General features: G+C 37.9%; 1 protein-coding gene across 5 annotated transcripts in view; it reads right to left on the reverse strand.

Annotated features, from left to right (window-relative positions):
• LOC124588936 (ubiquitin carboxyl-terminal hydrolase 45) overlaps positions 1 to 26,086 on the reverse strand; it is a 146,478-nt gene that overhangs the window by 34,989 nt on the left and 85,403 nt on the right. For all 5 annotated transcript variants that reach the window (XM_047131510.1, XM_047131513.1, XM_047131512.1 and 2 more), the window contains exons 9-14: positions 25,381 to 25,623; positions 22,452 to 22,668; positions 19,324 to 19,578; positions 17,490 to 18,125; positions 9,731 to 9,915; positions 1,694 to 1,801 (exon numbers count right to left, since the gene is read on the reverse strand). In XM_047131510.1, the coding sequence (XP_046987466.1) occupies positions 1,694 to 1,801; positions 9,731 to 9,915; positions 17,490 to 18,125; positions 19,324 to 19,578; positions 22,452 to 22,668; positions 25,381 to 25,623 (1,644 nt within the window). The remainder of the gene's footprint in view (positions 1 to 1,693; positions 1,802 to 9,730; positions 9,916 to 17,489; positions 18,126 to 19,323; positions 19,579 to 22,451; positions 22,669 to 25,380; positions 25,624 to 26,086) is intronic.

The raw sequence follows: 26,086 nt of genomic DNA on the forward strand, positions 1-26,086 counted from the left end.
AGTTCTTTCTTGTCGTACCAAATATTCAGAAACCCGAAATTTGGAACTGACTTTCTGTCGAGACCAAGTTGGTGGCACAAGAGTCAGTAACTGAATTTTTTCACACTTACTTGCATATTCAATTTTCTATTTGATTTTGTCCATGAGCTGATCATGATGTTTTGCCTTTTCTTACAGTTCTGTTAAATCACTGACAGGGATAGTGCTTGCCTCAGCAGCCAGCTCAACTTGATATGTATGTGAAATTTTAGTTTTCGGAGTGTTAAGCAGCAAATTATTACAGGATAACATTTATTGCAGTAAGATACGCAGACGTGGAGCCGGTGGTTGAAAGGAGACTGCAGAATTGTGTCTAGTGATGACTCACAGCATAGCTATCACTACAAGCCAGCACGAGAACGGGCTGCCACGTCATCTAGTACAAATGTATATTCATACCCCCTATGAATCTAAATAAACTATAGTAAATATTATCCAACTGGTTTCAAATTTGGTATACTACTTTCTGTTATTCAGTAGAAGATCTCATCAAAATTTTAGCTTTTTATCTGTTATAGTTTCGGAGATTGAAAAAGTTACTTAAAAGTCATAAAACCGACATTCACTCAGTTTACAAAACTTTGTTAGGAGTAATAACAGTTGGTCTTTTATCATCATTTGAAGCCATTACCAGAATTTTCAGTATACAAAAAAATTTAATGGGATTTTTTCTTTTCAAAAACTTTAATTACATTGCATTTCGAAGTATAAAATTCATGAAAATTTAATATTTGATTATTACGTTGTCGTGTGAATAAATGGGAATGAATGAGAGGGTGTATGTGGGACGTACGTTAAAATTCGATATTTTCTGTAAAACTTGTTGAAACTGGACAGTGGGAAAGATGTATTGTACCCACGTTGTTGATGATGTATGTCGAGGTGTGCGTGCTTTTGTAAAAGAGCAGCCAGAATATCAGTTGGAAGTGTAATTGGTTTCTAAATTAATTTCAAGATTATTTTTCATTTAAGTCATTTTTATTGAACACTATATTACTATTTGCATTTGGAATGATGTCAATGACTTTCTGTTTAGTGATTGCCGCTGTTTGGTTTTGCCGCAAGAATGATCTAGAAGGATCATTCTGATTGGTCAGTCAGACTTATCAGCCAGTCAGAATTAAGATGTTCCCATGCACCAAAAGTTAGATAGGCAGGGAGTGGGGTAGCATCGATACAGTCGCTCACTAGCTATAGGACGTATAAGGTCATGTTAGATGTCACGGTGCGCATTATGTGTAAAATGAAGGAATACTGAGTTTCTCGCGTTTAGTATGAGTCATGACTAAAGCTGTTGCAGTTACTCACATTCTGACGAAAGCAGGACTTTTTGGATTGATTTGTTGGAAAGTTATGAGCATGTGAGATTTCGGCCTTTAGTGAAAAATCAGTGCAGCATATTCTGTGTTCATTGTGGAGTACTTGGTGAGCACTTCTATTATAGAAGACCACTGATAAGACTGAATGTGAAACTCACGTATAGTAGTGGATCAGTGATTGCTGGTTTGCGTATTCCATCAGGTCGGGGTGGAAATCTATTTCTGGCTGCTTCTGCATGTGAAATTTGTTGTTTTGACTGTGAACTGAGAATGACCCTATTCGCTTCTTTAAAACACAATACTGAAGTCAAATACCTCTGATAAATCATATTTACCTTGACAAATGCAACATAATGCCCTCCATGAAGTGTTCCGCTGTGTTCCACTACGCCATACAGAGAATACATTATTTGATTTTGATCTGGCCTCACAGTCGGAGACTCCTGAAAAAAGAATGGAAGGGCTCTTAGCAACTGTAACTATTTTCTAAATCTGGGTATCAGAAATAAAGGTGTCAGTCTTTAAGAAATAATCATTTCAAACGTTCTAAGGCTGTGTGTTTCATACACTGTCTCCCATTTAGTTACTACAAATGATAAGTAAGTACTACCATGACAAGCATACAAAATATGTATACTGGTTTGAGAGCCCTAATCTGTACGTGCTCCTTAAAGCAGCTTTTACATGATAAGTCATACACAACATTTTGTTAATTGCAGTTTATTTTAAATCACTATGGTTACAGCTATGAGCAGAACAAACCAAAATGTTGAAAATGTATTGACAAGGATATGAGAATGCCTGAAATATATTATGATTGATAGAGCCAGTGCATTATACTTTACTATAGGCTATGATTGACATAAATTAAGGTGAAAACAGGTATGTCTCCAGGAAGCATCACAGAACTGCTAATAATCTCTATGTACCGGGTGGTTATAATTAGAGAGCAGATACTTACAAAGGTGCAGTGTGCGCCATAATTTTATATTGCAGCAAAACTGGAGAGAGATTCTAATTCGTTAATGCAGAACTGATTTATGCGGGGGAGGGGGCGGGGGTGATTGAAACAACTGAGACAGTTTCTTCTGAGGAGTCCCAACAATAAAATTTTAGAGCACCACTAAGATAGATATATTTTACACGAATGTCGGCTGTAGATGAAATATCATGTATTCTGGATGTTTGTCTTAAGGACTAGGTGAACTTTCATGCCAGTGTGAAACATAACATGTTTCAGGCAACCTAACAAAACTTCTCAAGACTTTTTTTCCGAAGTACAAAACTGTGACTGCACTGTATATGCACAAAGGGTTTGTCAATTTTTTTCATTTTTTGGACTATTTTAGAACCTACACTTACAAAGTTCTCTATTGTGAACACTGTAATGCATTTAGTTTTGCTTTTAAGTCAATCAGTTCAGGAGATATCACAATTTAACGATTTCGTATGTTCATCACAATGCCAAAGTGTAAAAACATAAATTAAGAACCAATCATCTAGCAATTTTACAGCCCCAATTCTTGCTGATTCCGAGAAAGCAATTAGTTAATCACAAATTTGTAAATTTCAAATGTTATTAGTTGTATTAGATACAATTTTGGAGCACCACACATTCTTCTATCGTAACATATTTCTGAAATCTATTTCGAAAATTCTGTAAACCAAAGTTTTCTGAAAATAACTGTGTTTTTTTAGATTTAGCATACTTTCTATTTCACATACGATAAAAAATTTTAACTATCATTTAACAATTTATAGATGGTTTCCATACTGAAATTCCGTGAAACATGAATGTGGATGAACATATGACATCAAAAAGGGGTGTCTTGTCTTATAGCAAAATACAAGAATACAAATCTTTTTTATTTGGAATTATTACTTCCAAAGTCTGATATGGCTGATTTAATATTATTTGCTTTTTCGTATTATCATTCAAATTACAATTTACCTATAATTAATGAAAAACATGACATCATTAATTACTGCCTAAGGCTGCTTCTATAAGTAGCCAAAGAGGAGAGCTGACATAGCAGCCTGGCAGTGTTCTTAGCTGAGTATAAACACTGTGACAGAATATTAGTATTAAAGCATTACAAAGGCAATAGTAGGTGAGCTTTTATTATTAGATGTGTATATTTCAAGTGACTGTCAGGACGCAGTTTCTGGTGTCATCACAGCATGTATTTGGAGCAAATTAACTGCCCAAAGGCAGTAATTTCATGTCAGTGTTTTCTATTAACACCAAAAAGGTAACCAATTCCATATCTCAAGTGTTGTTATTTTGGAAGTTCACAGTGTTAGTGGACTATGATGCGGGGTACAGCACAGAATGGAATTGCTTCATGTGCTGCAATTAATCAACATTTTAAGTGCAACTGGGACTCGAGGCCCTTGGTTAAGTGAAACAGATCATGAGAGGTGACTCAAACGTGAATGTTTGGTGTACACTTTAAAATGAAAAAAGTGGCAGTTAGTTATCTGTCTGCTGCAGTAAGATCAAATCTACAGTAACTTCAGTAAGTTTGAATTATTTGTTGTTTCTCAAATATCACCAGATCTTATTTTCCAAAGAGACTGTGCATCAACTTATGGGGTGTGGAGATCTGTGATTAATTAGACATGATTCTGGATCACACATCCATGATGGCCTGTCAGCTTGTTCTCTACATTTGCCTAAAATATTCCTTTTAGAGTAATTTAAGTTGGTTCCATAAAGCTCAAAATTCTGACATTAAGTGCACCTTTGACATGCTTATGTTACATAGTAGGAAGCTTGTAATCAGAAAGTAATTTTTGGACTCCTTACATAGGTCACATAGAGAAAATCTTATCTTATTGTTTCCCTGCAATTCATATATTTTTTCTATCTCTTAAAATTACACTACATAAAATTCTGAGTACTGGAACTAGAGAAATCTTTTTCTCTAGTCCCTTAATTATCACTCCCCAAGCACCCACAGTTGCTGCCTCCACTGTCTAGTGGTCAGTATTGATGGCTATTGACAAAATGGACCTGGGTTTAACTGTAAGTGGTGGAAAGTTCTGAAATGGTATACACTCAGCCTCACGAGGCCAAATAAGAAGCTGCTGAAATAAATAAGCAGCAAAATTGACATGCAGGACACTGAAGTGGTGACAACCAAATGGCTTACATCAAGAACCCAGTCACATAAGATTGATTTATTTTGTCACCCACAGTTGTCTTCCATTGCCCTTCTAACCTTCACAAATTCCTACTTGAACATTAGGGCACTGCCAGGCCATTGTTCTTAACCCAATTCTCCTATGGCTACAATTGTTCCCACTGTAAAACCAGCCCCATCCCTTCACCAAATAACACTTGTTCCAACACCATTGCTTGAAAATCTGACAACACCAAAGGCAGAGCAACATATGAAACACTACCACAGCTCTGGTCAGGCCGTAGGCCACACATCTCTCTCTCTCTCTCTCTCTCTCTCTCTCTCTCTCTCTCTCTCTCCCCCCCCCCCCCTCCCCGATTCAAAAATGGCAACACTGAGCATCAATTGTTGCCTAGTTCAAGCCTAATCAGAGTGTCAGTAGCAAGATGGTGTGTACATTTTTTTGATAAACTGACTCAAAGCAAAAGCATATTATTCAAGCAGTTTATTTACTGAGTGAGAGTGTTTGTGAAAGCTGAAAATCGAAGAGTGGGTTTACAAACAGCTCCAACAAACAAGGCGCACTTTGACATCAGGAAGAACGTGACTGAGAAAGGCAACTGAACATCTTGTAGACAATGGTGGTGCAGTGATAGCATCTATATGCACTACCTTTAGGAAAGACTTGCAGAATGTAGGGAAAATCAAAAGTGATGATATTAAAAAAAAACGCAGTGATATGCTACTGAAAAAACAACCACTGTAAGAAAAAAACCTTGCTAATTTGAAGGTTACTTGTGCGGCAGCTTGTGGCATTGGTTTAAGAACTATCCTGCATGTATGTTGTAAGGGAAAGTCCCCAATGTCTGATTTTCCCATGAAAAATATTAAACAACATAGATCTTTAATCAAACTAAATGACTTAAGATAAAGACGAAGCGAGGCGGAACGTCTATGAATTTTAGAACAGTGGAAGTATCGACCATCAGGAAAACTGATAAGTTAATTGAAAAATAAAATTTACTGGATCTGCTCGACACATATTAAACAATATAGGATTGAAATACAAAAGTCAGAATGAAGGCAGACAATTTCTACTTGAATATAACAACACACTGGCCTCCAGAATTCAACGATGTATTCACTATGGATTTCAGGTGATGTACCTATATTCATTTTGTACAAACAAGCAATAGACAACATGACCAACATAATTCACCAGATCTGGAAAACGAAGAAGTTGCCAGAAGGACGGAAGAATCCAATTGTAGTACTAATACACAAGAAGGGGGACCAGAGAGATGCAAACAACTACAGAGGAATATCGCTACTAGAGGTCGGATACAAGGTGCTGTCAAACCTGTTGCTCAAGAGAGTAGAAGAACAGGTAGAAAGTACAGTTGGCGACTACCAAGTGGGATTCAGGAAGGGAAGAGGTTGTGTAGAACAGATATTTATCCTGAAGCAACTGATAGAACATAGGGCCATAAAAAACAAAAAGGAAGTAATAACCTTCATGGACTTCACAAAGGCATATGAGTCCATCGACAGACAGACTCTTGTTAGGATCCTGAAGAACAGAGGACTTGATGGAACTACACAAGAGCTCATAAAAGAAATTCTGACAGACACAAAAGCATGGGTGAGATTCAGAGGAGCACTGTCAGAAGAATTTGAGTTCAAGACTGATGTTAAACAGGGAGACGGATTGCCACCAATGTTGTTCAACATAGTACTGGACGAAGTGATCAGGCAGTGGAGAGCAATAAAAGAGGAAATGGGAATACCAAAGACCCATGTGGGGGACAAAAAGGACAACAGGGCTCAAGTGGACTGCCTAGCCTTTGCAGATGACATAGCAATAGTGAGCGAGACTGAAGAAGACGCAAAGACACAACTCGACAACTTAAGTAATGTAGCCAGAAAGGTGGGACTGAGGATCGCCTATAACAAGATAAAGACATTAAACACCACTGCAAACTGGGAAACACTGGAAGGCACTGTGCAAATGGTGGACAAATTTAAATACCTGGGAGAATTTATAACAGGAACTAACAGGAGCAAGGAGCGAATAACAGAGAGGATAAAGAAGATGGGGTCAGCCTTCTGCATGACGAGAGAGATATACAATAAAAAGAATATATCCACAGAGGCAAAGATAAGCCACTACAAGGCAACAGTGAGGAATGCAGTATTATATGCTGCTGAGACAATGACACTAGGAAGAAATGGGGCAGAGCAACATGAGAAAGAAGAGAGAAAAATACTAGGTCCCAAAAGAGGTGAAGAGAGGTGGATGCGAAGACCTAAGGAAGAATTGTACCGGAACATGAGAACAACATCCAGGGAAATCAGACTCAAAAGGGCAAGGTTTGCTGGGCATGTGGTTAGGATGAGTATGGACAGAATGACGAAGAGAGTGTGGGAAACAACAGGGAGGACAAGGGGAAAGACAGGAACCAAGTGGATTGTTGAACTTCGGAAGGACTGGTTGGAATTGGGGATCAAGGTCGATGGAAAGGAAAATTGGACGAACAAATATACACCGACAAATATGCTAGAGATCAATGACAGAGAAGAATACAGGAAAAGATTAGAATGTCACCAGTGGAGCCGCCATGAGAAACGGAACCCCTGGTCCTACAGATGCCCCAACACAAGAAGAAGAAGAAGAAGAAGAAGAAGAAGAATTTGTACAAACTTGGGTTATTCAAAACCATTCTTTATAGTATACGTGGTACGATTTGAGTCAATGTGGGCGCCTCAAGGTATCTGTTGGGAAAGAGGCCATGCTGACTGGTGCACATATGGGGTCAGCAAAAACTGGTTTCGTGAAGAAAGTGAATTAGTTTACAAATGTAGCAAAACACACAAATCAGAAGATCATCATTCAGAAATGAACACAGTTAAGTTTAAAAACTGGTCTGGGATCAGTTTTTTTAATTAACCGGAGGAATGTTTCATCATTGTCATGGACAATGCCAAGTATCATTCAACAGGCATGAACTGAGTGCCCACAATGAAAACACAGAAGGGTGACGTAACCACTTGGCTTACTGGAAAAAATACTGTCTTCTCATCTATAGACACGAAAGCTGATATGTTGGATAAGTTCATTTAAACAAAGAAGAACCTCTTTCTGAGCTAAATGTATTTGCAAATGAAAGGGGGCACTAAGTAGTATGCTTACAGCCGTATCATTGCCAGTACAGCCTGCTCTGAACTCATTTGGGCCCAAGTCAAGAAAGTAGCTGCATAAAACAACACATTTGGAATCACAGATACTGACTGCTTACTGCATGAGGCCTTGGAAAACACCACTACCTAACAATGGCAGAAATATGTTCAGCATGCAGAAAATCTACAGACAGGTTTTGAGAAAGAAGTCATCCGAGACACTGTAATCAAGCCTATAATCATCAACTGCAATGATTCAACAACCACAGATGATATGAGCAGTAAAGAAGGTGAGAAAAATGCACTGAGGAAGATGACAGGTGAAGACAACTGAGATGGGACATCCGCCTCATTTTAAACTTCCCTCAATTGACTGTGCAGTTACAACATCAACGTTTGATAACTAATAATTTAATAAAATATTTGTATTATTAGCATTTTGTATTCACTCACAACCAAAACTGACATGCACGAGATTGGATTCCATAGGGAACTAGTGTTCTCTATGACTGTACAATGATTTGGAAAACAAGGTAGGTATTTACAGCAGTGTCACAAGAATCTGGTTTTACTGCAGATCTAGATTTCAGCTATCTTATAGGTAATATCAGTGAATTTAATATGTGTCACACATCAATTATGCATTTTCATCAGGGTGCTAATTTGCTTGAAATTCCAGTAGTTATATTTTTCAGTCTGATACACATTTTTGCCACCGATTTATATACATTTACAATTCATATAAACATGTGATACCTAATGTTGTATATAATAATTTTGTACACTGCAGACTGCAAATAAGAAATTGAATGACAAGACATTTTAAAATATTTTCAAATTCAAATACTGGGATAATCTAATATTCAATTTCTAAGCATGCTCTACAGAATGTCTCTAATGACCATATAGCACGCTATGCTACAGGGGTCATTTGAGTCTTCCCATCTGGTACTAGTTTTCCTGAGCTCCAAAGAAAGGAAACTGCTGTGTAAGACAGACCCTCATTCACCACCTTCCTGAACTTCATCTTGTTTAACAACCAATCCTATTTCTTTTTGGCAGCATTTATTTACTCATTTTGATTTTCATCCAATTCTACTTTTTTCCTAGCTCTTAATTGCACAGTTCTCATTTCTCTTCCTCTTAAAGCGTCTTTACTTCTCACTCAGTTCTATCATCTCTAAACTAATACTGACACAGTGCTTACCAATACTATGTTTTATCTCCTACTCTGATGCGGCCCCTTTCATCTTTGTCCCACCTTTTCTCACAACAGGTATATCCCTCTTTATTAGGGCCTGAGCAATCTGGACCTCCTTTAAAATCTTCCTAAAACTATCTCTCTTGACTATTTAAAGATGGATTAACAATGCAAAAAGCTAAGATAGTTTTCTCGGCTTTTACATGTGTGTATCGGCAGTTTATGGAATTTAACCTTCTGAAGATAGGTACTGGCTGTCATACCTTCTTGCAATTTCACAGTTTTCTCAAGTGAATTTTCCCTTAGATAGACAATATATATTAAAGTAAATACATGAATAAATGCATCTTCATAACAACTAAATAACTATTTCAAAGCAGTACCTTTGAATTTTTTTAACAGTACTTTTTCAGTGAGACATACAACACATCATCAGTTTTTTAAATCAGGCCATAAGAGTAAATTGGAATATTTATGATAAATGTGTCATCTAGCTGTATCACAAAGTTTTAATATTATGGGAAGGACAGCTGCTACTCAAAATATAGCAGAGATGCCAAATCGCACAAAAGCACAACTAAAAAAGGCTGTCAAGCAAAGCTTTCGGCCAAACAGGCCCTCAGAATAGACAACACACACATGCGTGTGTGTGTGTGTGTGTGTGTGTGTGTGTGTGTGTGTGTGTGTGACCGAAAGCTTTGTTTTGGCAGTCTTTTTGTTGTGCCTATCTGTGACTCAGTATCTCTGCTATATGGTGAGTAGCAACTACCCTTTTCATAATATTGGCATTGTTCCATCCTGAATTTTCCACTGTTTGTAACATGATGTTGGTATATATTATGTTCCGCAAAATTAACATATTCAGTTACCTTAGATTTTGTGGAACAAATAGGTGCAAGGTCCAAAACCAGTGGAAAAGTAACATGGCGAGTGATCTTCCGCAATGTGTTCACATGAACTTGGAACCTTTTGAGGTGTAAGATCAGCACTGCTGGTGGGCTGCTGATCAGTAGTTGTTTCGTGGAGTTTGTGCACACCATCTTACCCTCTTTTCCTGGAAAAAGAAAGGACTATGAGCCAAAAAAATCATTACAATGTACAGTTTACTGATATTATCATCTCAAGACTGCAACAAAACATGAAGACGTCTTGTTAACAAATACATGATTTCAGACATTATGGAATATGTACGACTAGTTTCACAATTGACAGACCTCTAATGAAACAGTTACTGCATTTTAACTGGTTCATTGTATCAACGATGTCACTGCCCTTCCTTCCAGAAATCCAGTTATGCTGAAGTTCTCTCTGCCTATCAGAAGTGCATAACATCACTTTGCCAAAGATATATATATCTACACATGTATCTCACAAACAGCTGTATAGAGCATGACAGAGGGTATTTTGTTCATCATTCCCTTTTCCGACTGTGTTCACTTTCTCACAGGTCAGTTGAATGTAAAAAGTTTACCAGAAATTGTTAAAAGCTATATATCACACAGCGATATGTAAAAATAAGTTCTCAAATTTGACAATTTGCAAACACAAAGTACTATTTGATGTGACACGAGAGGTTTGTCTGTTAACAATATTATTGGATGAACTGTGTGCGATAGGGCAAGCAGTGTTGTGGCTAATACATATATTAAAAGACTGCACAGAATCATGTCTGTCTTCCCTCAAGACCACCACTATAGGATGGAGAGATGTTTAATACACAGGGTGACTCATAAATCAGGAAAAATAAATCATACATAGTGTCATCCACCTAGCAACAAATACAAAATATTTGTTCACATGTTCCTATGTCAAAATAGCAAAGTAAGCAAATTAAAAACAACTGAGGAATGTGAAAGAAACTTGATAGTTCTAGATAAGCTCCAGAGAGAGAGTGGCGAGTCTTCACAACTTGTGTGCGTTCTCTCTCTCTCTCTCTCTCTCTCTCTCTCTCTCTCTCTCTCTCTCTCTCCCCCCCCCCCTCCCCCTCCCCCCCTCCCCTCCCTTTTCTTTCTCCATTTAGTGTCATTTCCTAATCTAATTTCCTCAGCATGATTTGATTTAATTTGACTACATTCCATTACCCTTGTTTTGCTGGCTTGGAGCGGATGTTGGTAATGCAAGTTTTGTGTGTGTGTGTGTGTGTGTGTGTGTGTGTGTGTGTGTAAAAGTGCCCTCTATTGGGATCAGAAAGGAACAATGTGAATGTCCACTGCAGTGCCATTTGTCTATCAGTCATGCTCGATGTGAGGTCACCGAGTCACGTATGCAACCCACTTCTCTACAGCAGCCACAAAGAGGAACAGCGAGGTTTAGTGCAGTTTCTGACTGAGAAGGACTGTCAAGAAGCGAAATTCAGGCCTGAATGTCTGCTGTTTATGGCAAACAGAAAATCTCATGTGCAAGGGTTTTCATGAAATAAACTATTTTGAGGTCAAGTGTCATGGAATGACAGCAATCAGACCGTGCAGTCTTATTGTGTCATTACCCTTACTGTCATCAGAAAAGGGGGGCAGCGGTGGGTTGAAGACATCTGGCTCATGTTGGGCATCAGTCATGGTACTACTCACACCTTCATAACAGAGCATCCAAAGTTACAGAAAATGTGTGCACAATGGGTTCACCCATAGCCTGACAGAAGACCAGAAGTGTAAGCTATATTAACTTGTAAAAACCAGATTTATATATCAGCTGAAAGATTTATTCCAACGCATGTATTCGACACTACAAAACAAACATCTCCAAAATCCTTTAAAGTTTATTCTGTAATGATGTTGTTACGATGTATATTCTTAGTACTTTGTGATAATGTTTTATCTTCTGCTGTACCATTCTTGCACTTAATAGTGATGTGTTACGACAATGAAAGGAACCTGCGACCACTGGAGGTACTCTATTTTACTTATTTTATTGTTATTTTTTGATATATGTTTAGTTTTTGTCAAAACCCAAAACCATTTTCTGAAATAGTGTTTTGTTTCTCCACTAGACAGTGGCACAAGTTCCTCCAAAAAATCTTAAAAGAACACACACACTAATGTCATACTAACAAATGTAAATCTTCCTTATGATGGAGGATTAAACCTTTGAAACACATTGTGAAGATAAATGAACAGTGACAGGTAACAGTAAACTTGTTTCATTTAATGTCAATAACAGCCACAGTAAAGCCTAACCTAAAATATTCGCATTTAAATAATACCAAAAGTTGAAATGAATGTCTACATCACTGTAGCACATGGAATGGTATCATGATGAAGAGTATTGTTTCCTGCCCAATATTGTCATTGTACTTAGCCGGAGAGGAAGTGCCAGAGCCAACAACGGAAGTACATGGAGTCACTCCCACAAAAAAAAAAAATCCAAATCGGCACATGCCCAATCCATGAAAGTAATGATGTTTTGGCTCGTGGCACCAAAATTAATGCACACCAGTATATTGTTGATGGATGGCATCATTCTGTTGCAGGATAATGCCCACCCACATGTTAATGTTGTTTTGACTATGTAACATAAGTTTCACTGGGAAGCCCTTACACATCCTCCAAATAGTCCCAATCTCTCAACATGCCTTTTTTTCTTTGGCGGGGAGGGGGGGGGGGGGGGGGGGGCTGAAGAAGGACATTTGTGGCCATCTATTTGCGCCAGATGAAGGTATGTACATTTGGGTCCATATGCAACTGCAGACATTTTTCCATGAAGGCACTGACCATCTTGTCACACATTGGGATAAATATATGGACAGTTATGTCAATTACTTTTGAAATAATAAACTGTTTACTTCCTTTTTTACATCTGTTTCATTTTTATCTGCCTACTCCTTATAGCTGTTCAGTCCACAGACAGAATAACATCAGAGTCGTGCTACAATCCTGTCTCACTCTCTTCTTGACTACTGTTTACCTTTCATATCCTTCAGCTAATATAATTGAAGTCTGGTTTCTATACAAGTTGCAGATAGCCTTTCGCTGCCTATATTTTACCCTGCTACCTTTAGAATTTCAATGACAGTATTCTCTAGTCAACAGTCTAAAGTTTTCTCTAAACCTAAGAGTGCTGTAAACATGTTTGCCTTTTCAGCGGTTTTCTAACATAAGACTTAGGGGAAGCATTGTCTCAGGTGTTCCTACATTGCCCCAGAATTCGTATTGATCCTCCCGGATGTCAAACCCTGCCAGTTTTTCCTTTCTTCGATAGATAATTCATGTCAGTATTTTGGAACCATGACTTATTAATCTGATACGTCAGTAGTTTCACATCTGGTAGTACCTTAGGAACTGGAACTATTACATACTTCTCTGAGTCTAATGGTATTTCTCCAGTATCACGTATCTTGTACACCAGGTGAAACAGTTTTGTTATGACTGGCTCTCCGTAACATTTCTCCAAATCTGAGGGGATATTTTTTATTCCAAGTGCCTTGTTTTAACTTAGGTCTTTCAAAGCTCTGTATAATTCTTCTCACAAGTCATATCTTTTTGTATATTACGATCTGAAAAAAAAAGTTATTTTCATGCGAAACTCTACTTAGTTTGGAGCTCACCATAAGAATATTACTAATACCTTACAAACAGTTCTGGTCCATAAACATTTTTCCACATGCGCAACTTATCATTTGACAGTCCTCCCCATTTCACCCAAGTCAACTTTCGCCACAAACTGGAATACACACTCTATACCAATCTTCCACTTGGATGCTCTTCTAAACTTGGTGCCCCAAGCAGCAGCTTGTATGGCTTGAGCCAAACTGTCCCTACTAACAATGTACCAATTCTGACTGAGAAACACTTCAAGGAGCAAGACATTAAGCACCTTTTAAGAATAATCATCACTCAGGAAAAAAAAATATTTTGATCCCCAGAGATTAATCAAAAATGGTGTTTTTCTGTGACTGATAACAAATACTACAATGTACATTAAACAATAAAAAGTGTCCATGACAGTAAAAGGACTCAACAAAATAATTAGAAGAAGACGAATATGAGGATTACACTCTTTATACATGACGGTTTCGATGATAGAGAGTATTAAAATTTTTGAGTGTTACTCTATTATTCCAGATTTGAGTAATTTAAGTAGCTTAGCATACATTTTCCTTTTACTTTATAGCTCCCAAGGCTAGAGATTTGGAGTGATGTTTACAGAACTGCTCTATACATCAATATCTACATACACCAATGCTGTACCTTGTAAATCACTAGTCATTCCCTTTCCTCTTCCATTTGCAAGTGGAGGAAGGGAAAAATGACTATCTATATCCTTACTCCCATATGAGCCCTGTTTTTTCTTGTCTCGTATGTTGCCAGCAATAGAACCATTCTCAGTTTGTCACAAATTCCAGCCCTTTAAACTTTTTCAATAATGTTGCAAGATAGGATCATCTTCCTTAAATGTATTCACAGCTGTGTTCATAGAGCATTTCCATAACATCCAAGTGTTGGTCTCTAAAATGCTTTCATATCTCCCTTTCATTCAACCTGGTGGGGACCCCAAGCACTCTGGCAGTACTGTAGAGTGAGTCATACAAGTGTTCTGTACGTGGTCTCCTTTACATATTAGCTAAACGTCCCTAGAAGTCCCAAGTAAAACAAAATTGATCATTTATATTCCTTACAACTGACCTTTTGTGTTTGTTCTACTTCAGGATGATTTACAATGTTGCACCTAGATATTTAATCAGCTTGACTGCATCAAGCAGCACACTTATATTATTTTCAAACATTACAGGATTATTTTTCCTACTCATCTGCATTAATTTACTTTTTTTTTTTTACATTTGGAGAAAAATGCCTTTCAGCACACAAATAAGAAATGTTTTCCAAGTCGTCCTGTATCATCCTCCAATCACTCAGGCAATAACAATTTCCTGCAGACTTCAGCATTAACAGCAAACAGTCACAGATTGCTCACATTGTCTCTCATATCGTTTTATGTATATAGATAACAAGAGCACTCCTATCACACTTCCCTGGGGCACTTGTGGCAGTACCTTTGTCTCCAATGAACACTTGCCGTCTTGAACAGCATACTAGGTTCTATTACTTCAAAAGTGTTCTCGCCACTAACATATCTGGGTACCTAATCTGTATGCTCAAAACTTCATTAACGGTCTGCAATGTTGTACTGACTTGAACACTTTCCGGAAATCTGGAGAAATTAAAGCCATCCATAGTTCACAAGATATCATGCAAGAAAAGGCCAAACCTAGTCACACTTACTCTTTACTGTCTGCCACTAATTTTAACAAATTTTCTTCTGGCCAGTTTTTTCTACCCCCATTTTTCAAGTTTTGTAACACTTATACATACCATATGTACTGCTTCTCATATCTGGTGTACAAGAACTACTACTAAACCATTCCCAAGATATGGTACTAACCACACAAAATGTGGGTTACAGAAAGTTGAGTTTTATAAATAATGTATAACTGCCTTAGGCTGTTTGGTGTAACATATCACTCTGGCAGAGTGACGTGTAGCTCTATGCCTACCTAGCCAACGAATGAGGGTCACGATAGTTGAAACCATATAATAGTTTAGTGGTTAAGGATGGAAAGCTGTTTGTGGGCTTTTGTCGCCTGTTTTGCACATTAAGCTTATATGGCTGCATGCCACAGACGGCAATCACAGTTTTTCCCACAAGCTGTGGCGCCTATGCGGGGTTTTTGTAATCTCTGTGAAATGACATGCTGGTTTGGAGCAGCGTGGTGCACCACTGAGTAACGAGTACATCATGACAATGCAATACAATGCCAAAGCCAGCAGACAGAAGAGGCCTAGAGATCTGTCAAAAATTTCATTCATGTAACGTAATGAGTAAATGTATGATAAACTGTACATATGAGCATTGGTTCCCTGTTACCTAAAGTTGAAATACAATAAGTGATAGCATGTTGAGATTCAACGTAAGCTTGTGTGTGCTGCACAGTCAACAGCCCACAAATGAAAGTTATTGGTCAGGCACAGCAGGCAGAATTGAAAATAACAACAAAGTTAAATCTGAACACACAAATATTTTTAGTGGAATTTTGCAACTGTTATTCTAATTTATTTTTGAATATTTGAACATTTTGACCACAGTTATACTGCAAAAATGCAGTTAAAATCATACAAACTGTATGAAGCGAAGAACATTTTCACACAGTGTCTTAAAATTCATCACTGATATATTGAAATTAGGTACCATAATTTAAGATATGTCAAAACATATTACACTGCCTAGCAATCTCATGACTACCTTGCTTTCACTGTAAAATCTCTAGATTGTCATCTGTATAAAAGAACATAGAACTACAAACTATTAATGAGAACATAAAATAGCTTACATCATGAATCACTTGCATTAAGGGAGCGCTATTACTACCACAGAAACTGTAATACCATCAGGCAATTGAAACACCCAGATTAATTCACATTATTGCAGCATGTAAAATATGAACTTCTTCCATATCAGTGATGATATTTAAATGTGCATTGTGAAAGTGGGGAGGACAAATGTGACAACAAATACATATACAAGAGTACAACAATTAGTTAGTTATACAAAAAATGAAAACCAAACTCATGGGTATCTTATGTAGATGAAACACTGCAGTGTGTGGTAACACTTGGTTACCACCTCTATCACACCAGCACCTCGCTGTCCGTTAATTCAGCAGGATGCGAGACGTTGGCCCATCACATATTAATTCAACTAGCCCACTCTGTCGTATGGTGGCTGAGCTGACAGTCAGGTACCAAGATCGATGGGCACCAGCCACACACACTGACAAAGAATATGGCGATTCAGAACTTCCTCAGTCTCACTTCCGCTTGAACTAGCTACCTCTAGATACAGTGCAACTGCACAAGAATACAACGGCAATCTTGGCGATAGAAGCAAGTTAGTAACATACAGAGTTTGGTATAAATAGCTCTCAAATTACTAAGAATAACTGCTTGGGCTGTGTAGGGGACAGAGTGCTGTAATGTGTCTTATTGATTACATGTGGTACTGCCTTCTTACTTAAAGCAGCACGCGCGCGCACTCACACTCTCTCTCTCTCTCTCTCTCTCTCTCTCTCTCTCTCTCTCTCACACACACACACACACACACACACACACACACACACACACCTTAAAAATGGATATATGCCCTAATGCTAAATGAAAAAGTGCTAACTTTTTGTGAGGGGTAGAAACCCAAGCAGCTGTTGCTGTGTGTGTGTGTGTGTGTGTGTGTGTGTGTGTGTGTGTGTGTGTGTAAGAGGAGGCAGGGAGGGAGGGATACAGTTTTCTTATGGAACTTCTAGCAGTATTATCAAGAGTTAAGGGAGGAAAACAGCAAAGAATAATGATACATTACTCCCATTTGCAAATGGATGAGTCCATGAGTATAAGTTACATGATACCCAAACAAAAATGAGGGCATTTTATTAAGCATATCACACAAATAGCAAATATGTAAGCATGAATCTTGCAAAACTGAGCTCAATACCCATCCTCAAATGTGCTAATAAAAAATCAATGTTATATTTGAATATACAGTCTTCTTGGAGATAAAATCATACTTCAAAAATAAGGCTACACCAACAATAATTAAGTTAACAGCCAATGTGATTGACTCATGAGTCAATCTTGCTATTGAACTCACCTTTGTTGTGCCTCTGGGTGCAGTTCACACAGCCCACTTTGTTGTTACCAGTCATCAGCTCAATTGCAGTAAACTGGTTCAAGCAGGAGAGCACTGAACACTCTCCCTCTGCACACTGATACCGTGGTGCAAGAGTTCGATTTTTGGTATCATATTCATCTGTTCCCTCAGGTGATGGAGGTGATAGGATGGGAGATGGTGTACAGCTTGTTACACCATTCAGAACAGCACCTGTCTCATCACCAGCTGCACCACCAGGGCTCAAAGACAGAGTGCCAATTCCACTGCAGATGTCCACAACAGGTGTCTCTTCTCCGACTGACTGGTTGGGTGTGGGTACCATGTCATCTGCCTCACGGAATCCAAAGCGAGAGAATGGCCTATCCTCCAGATCAGCAAAGTCAGCCGAACCCATATCCGGCACGGGGCTGCCACATGCAACTTCCACACTGACATCAGAGGAGGCAGGACTGGGTGCTCCTGTTGGTGAAGATGCAGGTGGTGGAGGCAGAGGGATTATCTGTGGCAGTGAGAGTGTCAGCTCAGACCGCCCCGGGAGTGACAGTGTCGGTGAAGGTGAGTGTGGTGGTGGTGGAGGAAGTGGTATGATGGACAACGGGTCTGCTTCTCTTGCACCTACGAACAGAAAATGTATTAACCAGAAAATATTTACTTCTTTTAAAACATTTACGCCTTTTAAAACCTAGGTCTTTATAACTTCAACTTCACTTTGGTGCAAATTTTGCAAAAGCAACAATCACACAGCTCATTACCAACTGCTTAAGCTTTTTTCTGACATTACTACTAGTTTATTGTGCATGTTACTGTCTGAAGACTGGTTTTCTGCAACTCTTCACATGACTTATGTTTACGTATCTTCATATCGGCATAATACATACAAATACATCCACTGGAATGTGCTCACTGTGCCCAAGCCTTGCTCTCTATTACCAAATCAAATATTCCTTGATGCTCCGGGATATACCCTGTTAACCTAGCCCTTCATTTATTAAGTTGTGTCACAAAGCCATTTTCTACTCATTTCTATTCGTTACCTTTTAATTAGTCATCCAATAAACCCATCTGTGGCATTCTTACGTAACAGCATATTTCAAATGGTCCTACTTTCCTACTGCTTTTACTGTTTATCATTCACTTTTCACAGCATAAGTTGCTCTCTAGACAATTACTTTTAAAGAAGACCCCCCTAATGTTTAAATTAATACTGAATAGGAACTTATCTCTTTTTCAGAAACCATTTTCTTGGTATTGCTAGGCTACATTTTATAATGTTTCTACTTAGGCCACTGTCTGTTATTTTACTGCTCAAAGAACAAAACAAAGTGTCTTATTTCCTTATCTCATTCTCTCAGTATCACCAGATTTAATTCAACTACATTCCATTACTCTTGTTTTACTTTTATCCTATACTTTTACTAGAACCTATTCTCAAGACACTACACATTCAATTCAACTGATTATCTATGACCTTTGCTATCTCTGACAGAATTTCATTGGTAAACGCAAAAGTTTTTATTGCTTTATTTTAAACTTTAATCCTTTTCTCAAATTTCTTTATGGTTTCTTTGCTGCCTGCTCTACGTACAGATGGAGGATGGGCTACAAAGCTACCCCATTCCTTTCTCATCCAATCCTACAAAAATACTCTTAAAATATTCCTGCACAACCTCCAAAATTTCAAAAGTCTGGGCTCACCCTGTATAATAGCAAATACAACCTACAGGATCAAAAACACAAAGCCACCAAAACAGCACATAAACCTGCTTATATGAAAACAAAAATTGCTCACAGTGATTGCATTCAGAATACTCACAAGCGGTTGGAGACCCAGGGCTGGCTAATGCTGAATCACCATTGTTGAGCAATGGCCCCACCACAATGTGCTCATCGTCATTGTAATCAGCATACTCATCACAGAGCAGTGGCGCGCCCAAAATTGGGCTTGAACATCCTGAGTCCTCCCGACCCACATCTGCCTTCTCTGAGCTGTAGCCAGACTCTCCATTCTGCCCTGGTGCCAGTGTTGCTTCTTGCTCCAAGTTATCTTCTACATCAGCATCACTGTGCTCTGCATATCAAACAGACCAACATTTATTTACACCTTATTTCTAATGGCCTTACTACAAACCAAGTTTGTACTAACACTCAACTAAACAAATTATCAAACAACAAACCATTTTCTGCAATTATTTTGCCACTGATAAAAAGTATTATATACAAATAAGTTGTCTGAATTACCAAATTCCCCATACTCACATCCAGTATCAACATCAACACCACACAACTTAAGTTCTCTCAAGTTAGCTTTTTCAGTAGGGAAAATATGTATGTATTTGATTTGTGTGTCCACAAATAGTTCATAAAAATCTCAATTCCTTGTTAAGTATCCTCATCAGTGTTCCACAGATGTAATTCGGAGATCAGGCAATGTTTGTGTAAAAAATTAAAAATCTGTACCAGAAGACTTTTTTTTAAATGAATATTATATAAAACCTTTTAGAACTGCCACTAATATGATTCCAATCAAAAGTTTGCAACTAAAGTAAATATGGAGAAGTTCACTTCACATTGCATATATTTCTTATCATGTCTGATGTACAACTTTTTATTCTGAAGCAATTTTAACACAGTTTTATTTGATATACTCATTGTTTACTTGGAAATTGACCTAATGATCAAATTTTGGGTAAATGTAAATAAAACACATATTGCACAGCAAATGGTGATGCAGTGTAGAGGAACAGAACAATATTGACTAAAATGATGCCCTCTGGCTTTTGCAATTTCATGAAGGTTGAGATAGGAAAAAAATTATTTGTATTTATTTCATAATGTAGTACCATTCAAAGTTTTTGTTTCCATATCGTAATACTAGTCAAAGCTTTTATTCACTACAAATGTGGTGCACAAAAGAAACATTTTCCTGAAAGTGGTACTCCAATCTTTTTTTAAAATTTTTTTTATATAAAATCTCTACAGAAGCTATGGGAAAATGTCTAAAATCAACTTGAGATTGGTGAAGGCCGAGTCATCATCACAATCTGGTTATTGTTCTACTGTATGTTCTAGCAATGACGAGAAGTAATTCAGAGGAGTGTTGCCATAAACTACCATAAGTATTCTTCAAATTAGCTTCAGCCTGCTTCCAAAATGCAGAAATCTACCCCAATAAAAATATACTTCTTCAATTCAAAGAACTGTAAGAACTTATATATACTGACATGTTTCTGCAGGGCTATTCAGCTAAATAAGGAAAGGAGTTTCACTAGCTTAACACTAAAATACTGAGTTATAAGAGAGAGAATGGCTGTCCAGTACTTACATTCATGACGTGAAATTCCAAATACTGCCAACAGATGCACTTAAAAGTAGAAAAAAATATTCCTTGCTATTGGAACTTTTTAATTCCCTGCCTCTAGAAGAAAAGTGAGGATGGTTGGGACAGCTGGATATAAGTGACAGTCACTTTGACACCATACTGATGGGGATTCACCTGTTTTGTCTTTCTTCGTCCTCATAAAGATGCTGAAGAAGGTGTAAAGGACAGCAGGAAGTCAAAGACATTACAATGATAAGCACTGTGCTGGTTTCATCATCAATCCAGAGATGATAGAAGGTATCGAGTTAAATGTAAAGACAGAAAAGGAAGAGAAATTATAGTGGCATGAATAATACAACTAGGGACTAGGAGGAAATTGGAAAACCCAGTGAGTGTGTGCCTGTGTGTGTGTGTGTGTGTGTGTGTGTGTGTGTGTGTGTGTGTGTGTGTGTGTGAGTGAGAGAGAGAGAGAGAGAGAGAGAGAGAGAGAGAGAGAGGGGGGGGGGGGAGAGAGGGGGGGAGGGGGGAAGTAATGGAACCCAAAAGTTAGTTTTACATAGCTCTCTCCCACACTATAATTGAGCTGGCAAAAGCTAATGCCTGACAGTTGCAGTGGGCTGGGCATGGCATAGCTTAACCAACAACATAATGTGATTTTGTAAGCAACTCTATGGCAATGCCTCATGTTGTCACAGCTCTGTAGATAACAATTATTTTTACCTGCAGCCATTTTTGCTTCACACCTGAAAGCTTACAACAGCACAGCAAGCTGTCAAGGATCTTCTTTCTCTGTCTCGACTGTAGCTTATCCTGTGCAAACCGTCCATCCTGCACACACTTCCTGGCATTATCCAACTGACAATTCTTTGATGCTTTAGAATGTATTGGATCAACCAATTGCGTCTTTTAGTAAAGTTGTGTCCTAATTTTTTTTCTCCCAATCTGATTAATTGGGTCAGTAATGCAATCTTTCATCGGGTAAAAAGTTAGAGGGGGGGAGGGGGAGTGATAAAAGCCTATAGCATGACATACTGCACCATACCCTGCGAGAAATATTTCCACATTTTCTAAACTACAAAAGCAGTTGATAACAGTTGGTTCAAAATTATTCACATAATTAACACTATTAATTATTGACGTATTATCTTCATACACATTTAGGTCTGTTGTAATTTGTCTAGATCAACACTGGCCAGAATGGAAAATCTATTATTTTAATGAAGCAGATTTTATACCAAATATTCAAAATTACTTCAACTGGTCAATTTCACAGCCTTAGTTACTCTCCCTTTATTGCACGGAACTATATTCTTCAGAGGTCCTTCTGGCATGCCCAGGTATCTCTGTAATTAACCAATCATTTAGCAAAGGTAAGCTCTGTAATGCAAAGGAAAGGAATTTAAGGTCTTATGTCCCAGCAATAACATAGTCACTAGAGATGGAGTACATATGTGGACTGTACAACGATCGAACAGTTTTGGTTGAGGCTGAAGTTATTTAAAGCAACAACAGAAAAATTGTTTCTGAATGGTCAGCCAAAGATTTGGGTGCCACTCTTCCCAAAGGCAGGTCTAGTGGACTGAACCACTGTGCACCTCTCTCACTACCTTAAAACAGCTTACCTGACTCTCCGGAATTCCTTTTGCTGTTTGTTTCCTCTGCTATTGTTGGTTCAGCTTTGTGTGGATCAGCATTAAATCCTTTCTTTATTTTTCTGGCTTTACGTTGCATTCTTCGTTCTTTTTTCAGCTGATGTTTTGAAGGGTGATCGTCTGTAGAATTCCCACCGAAATCAAATGATTCCATGCTGTTCTTTTTCCTCACTGCTGGAGGCTGAGGCTACAAATGACAATCACAAATATTCTTAGCACTCCTATATATCACAGAATCAGCTAATGATCTATTCACTTAGTGGGGACAGGCTCCTTTCATTACAGTCAGGTAACTTGACAATTTTTTTGACACAGAATTACAGTATCAATACACTTTTTTTCCCTTTTTTACAGGAATCTACCAACTGTGCTAGTTAGGTATACATGTTAAGACTCCCCCACTTGTTCCATGCACCTAGTGTACAAATGAGATGAGAAATGAAACAAACAATCGAAAACTACTAGAAATATTTGAATGAAGTGAATAAATGACATCAAAATTAAGTGATGGCACCCCAGAAGTTGATCATTTATCCAAAGAAACCAAATTTATAACAAACATTGCACTCATTGATCAACATGACGACTACTTCCCAGAGTTAAAGCGAACAATGTCAGAAACTTCTGTTGCATCCCTATTATGAGGTTATCGGATGGGCAAAAAGAAACAGTTCATTGTTGTAATGTACTTACTGTAAAAATAGGCATACTTCTTTTAATTAAAACACCATATACAGTTAACAAAACCAATTAGAGGAAGTCGTCATATTTGAAATTTATATAAAGAGCATTACGTAGTATATACATATAGTAATTTTTTTCTTTTGATCTTCATTTGCAACGAAGTTTGATGAATGTAACCCAACCCCACACATGCTGCTTATTAATATGATCATCTACAGAGGAGGATTATCATTATCTGCCAAGACCTTTAATTCACAAGGGAGATGGTCAAATATTTTTATGGCTGCACATTTTGTTCCTTTTTGTGCAAGAATAACATTAAGTTGTGAACAGTGAAGGATATTTTTCTTAGTGGAGGATATTTTTCTTTCTAGTGTTATATTTATGAATAATTTATTATTTTCAAATACTGCCTGATTCTTCACAACAAACCTCTTGAGACAGTAAATGCATTGCGAGACTTGTTAGCATTACTAATTTTTTTAACAGTTGCTTACATGAAGACTGAGGATGTATACCATTAACATCCTTAAAAATGTTTCTGTGCAATGAATGCTTATTCTATTGTGGAACTGCCCCACATAATTATTCTCTATGACATCAATGAATGGAAGTATGCAAAGTAAGCGAACTTTCTAATGCCTTCGTCATCAAAATCAGAAATTACATGTAGAGCAAATGTTGCAGAGCTTGAGCATTTGAGAATATATGTAATATATGATTTCCAAGTCAAGTTCTGATATGCACAACCAGGAACTTCGAACAGCCAGTTTTACGCACTTAATTTCCCCTATGTTATATTGTTATTGATGGTGACACATCTTTCCTTATACAGAACTGTACGAACTGTTTTTCCCAAGTTCCGCGACAGACTGTTCACTGACAACAAATCAATAACATCTTTGAATATTTTATTTATTGCTCATTCTGTTGTTGAAGCTCTGTTGGGCTAGAGTTTGATGGTTGCATAATCAGTAAAGAGTACAGTTTCTGCTTTATCAGTGTAAGATGGAAGGTTATTTATAGACAGCAACTAGAACTGAAACTTGTGGAATGCCAATGATAAGTTTTGAGAAGGACAAAACAATAGACAGTCTATGAGACATTCTGAGTGGCTAACTTGGACAGAACTGCTTATGAGGTCTAAGCCTCTATTTGGGGCTTGCCCAATACTGTCGCGGGAGTATGACTCGGAAAATATGCTACTAACGATATAAATGTCATTCTTGAAAACAGAAAACAGTTTATCACGCAAAAAAGAGAGTGATTTGTTCACCTGAGCGAATCTACGTGATGACAGACTGAACCATGTTAATGCTCTCAATTATGCATAAAATTAACATTATTCTATCTGCTTCTGCAATGACTGAGAACTACAATTTTTGTCATGACCGGTCATACAGAAATTAATGAGCTAAGTATGCTAACAAATGACAGTGTGAATCTACTAAACTACAGTTAAGGTAGTAATACACAGTGAAAGTATTAAGGAATTTTCAGAAAAAGCGTTTTGTTTTGTTACACAAGTTCTACTCCAAAATAGGGCAATTGTCTTGACAGCTACATCAAATATGTGCACATCCCACACATTTGAAAGGTTAATTTTGGAACTGGATATAACAACTGACACTGTAAAAAATGAATACGTTAGCAACGAGTGAACTGCCTATGAATCCCATACATTAGTCTAACTTATTTACCATGCACAACAGTAGCATTGAATAAGTTCCTGATTTCACAGCAACGGAAGATGGTCCAGTGATGCAAGTTTGGCTGACAACACCTGTGCAAGTCACAGTATAGAACAAGGAGTTTGTTACTAGAGACTGCTGGGAGAATAGAGAAACTGATTATGTTAGTTACAGAAAGAGAGATTGCTGAGAAAAAGAGAAACTAAAATGTTTGTTGTATAAAAGTTAGTGAGACTGGGAGTTATGGTAGGCAAGGTAATCCCATGTTACGTTCACTGTTAGAAATCCAGTTTAAATTTGCAAACAGAGGTGTAGGTGATACCATATGTGAATGCTAATTCATAGCTGCACTCCCCTCACACTCAAAATGCTATTTAACTTTTGTCCTACAAGCAAAAGACTGTTTCACAAATAATCAGGACAGTTCCAATTATGAATACCAACATATGTCTAGGAATCTTTCTTCAATACACTGTTAAGTAGTAAAATTCAATGTGTGGTCACACAAATAGCCACAGACTCACCTTATCGCTATTAATGGGCAGACTGAGATCGAGAAAGCTCTCAATCCGCTGAGAGTGGTGGAGACAGTCCTGGCACTCCAGGGTGCTCACCAGATGCCCCTTGAACACCTGTTCTGGATGCAGCACTAGCTCCTGTGCTTGCATGCCATACACTTTTGCTTTCTTCTTCACCTCCTCATCCACTGATGCTGGATCTGTTTTTGGTGACAGTCCTAATTTTGCCATGATAGTCTTCTGATAGCGCTGTGGAAAAAGTACTGATATATCAAACTTCCAAAGCTGATTTGTTTTAAACTAAATTAGAAAAATAGCTCATCCCTTACATTGATGTGACAGAAGTCATGGGATATTTCCTAATATCATGTAGCATCTCCTTTCTACCAGCGCAGCACAACAACTCAATGTGGCACAGACTCACCAAGTCATTGGAAATCCCCTGCAGAAATATTGAGCCATGCTGTCCCTACAGCTGTCCTTAATTGTGAAATTGTTGCCAGTACAAGATGTCATGCATGAACTGACATCTCAATTATAAGTCATCTAGGATCCAACTGATACAGTCACGAGCCCAGTAAAGGCACTGCAGGCAATGTCGTGCTGTTAGCAAAGGCACTCATGTCGGTTGTCTGCTGCTATAGCCCATTAATGCCCAGTTTCCCCACGCTTTCCTAAAAACAAATACATTTGTCGTATGTCCCACACCGAT

The sequence above is a fragment of the Schistocerca americana genome, chromosome 2 (genome assembly GCF_021461395.2).
Source record: "Schistocerca americana isolate TAMUIC-IGC-003095 chromosome 2, iqSchAmer2.1, whole genome shotgun sequence".
NCBI lineage: Eukaryota > Metazoa > Arthropoda > Insecta > Orthoptera > Acrididae > Schistocerca > Schistocerca americana.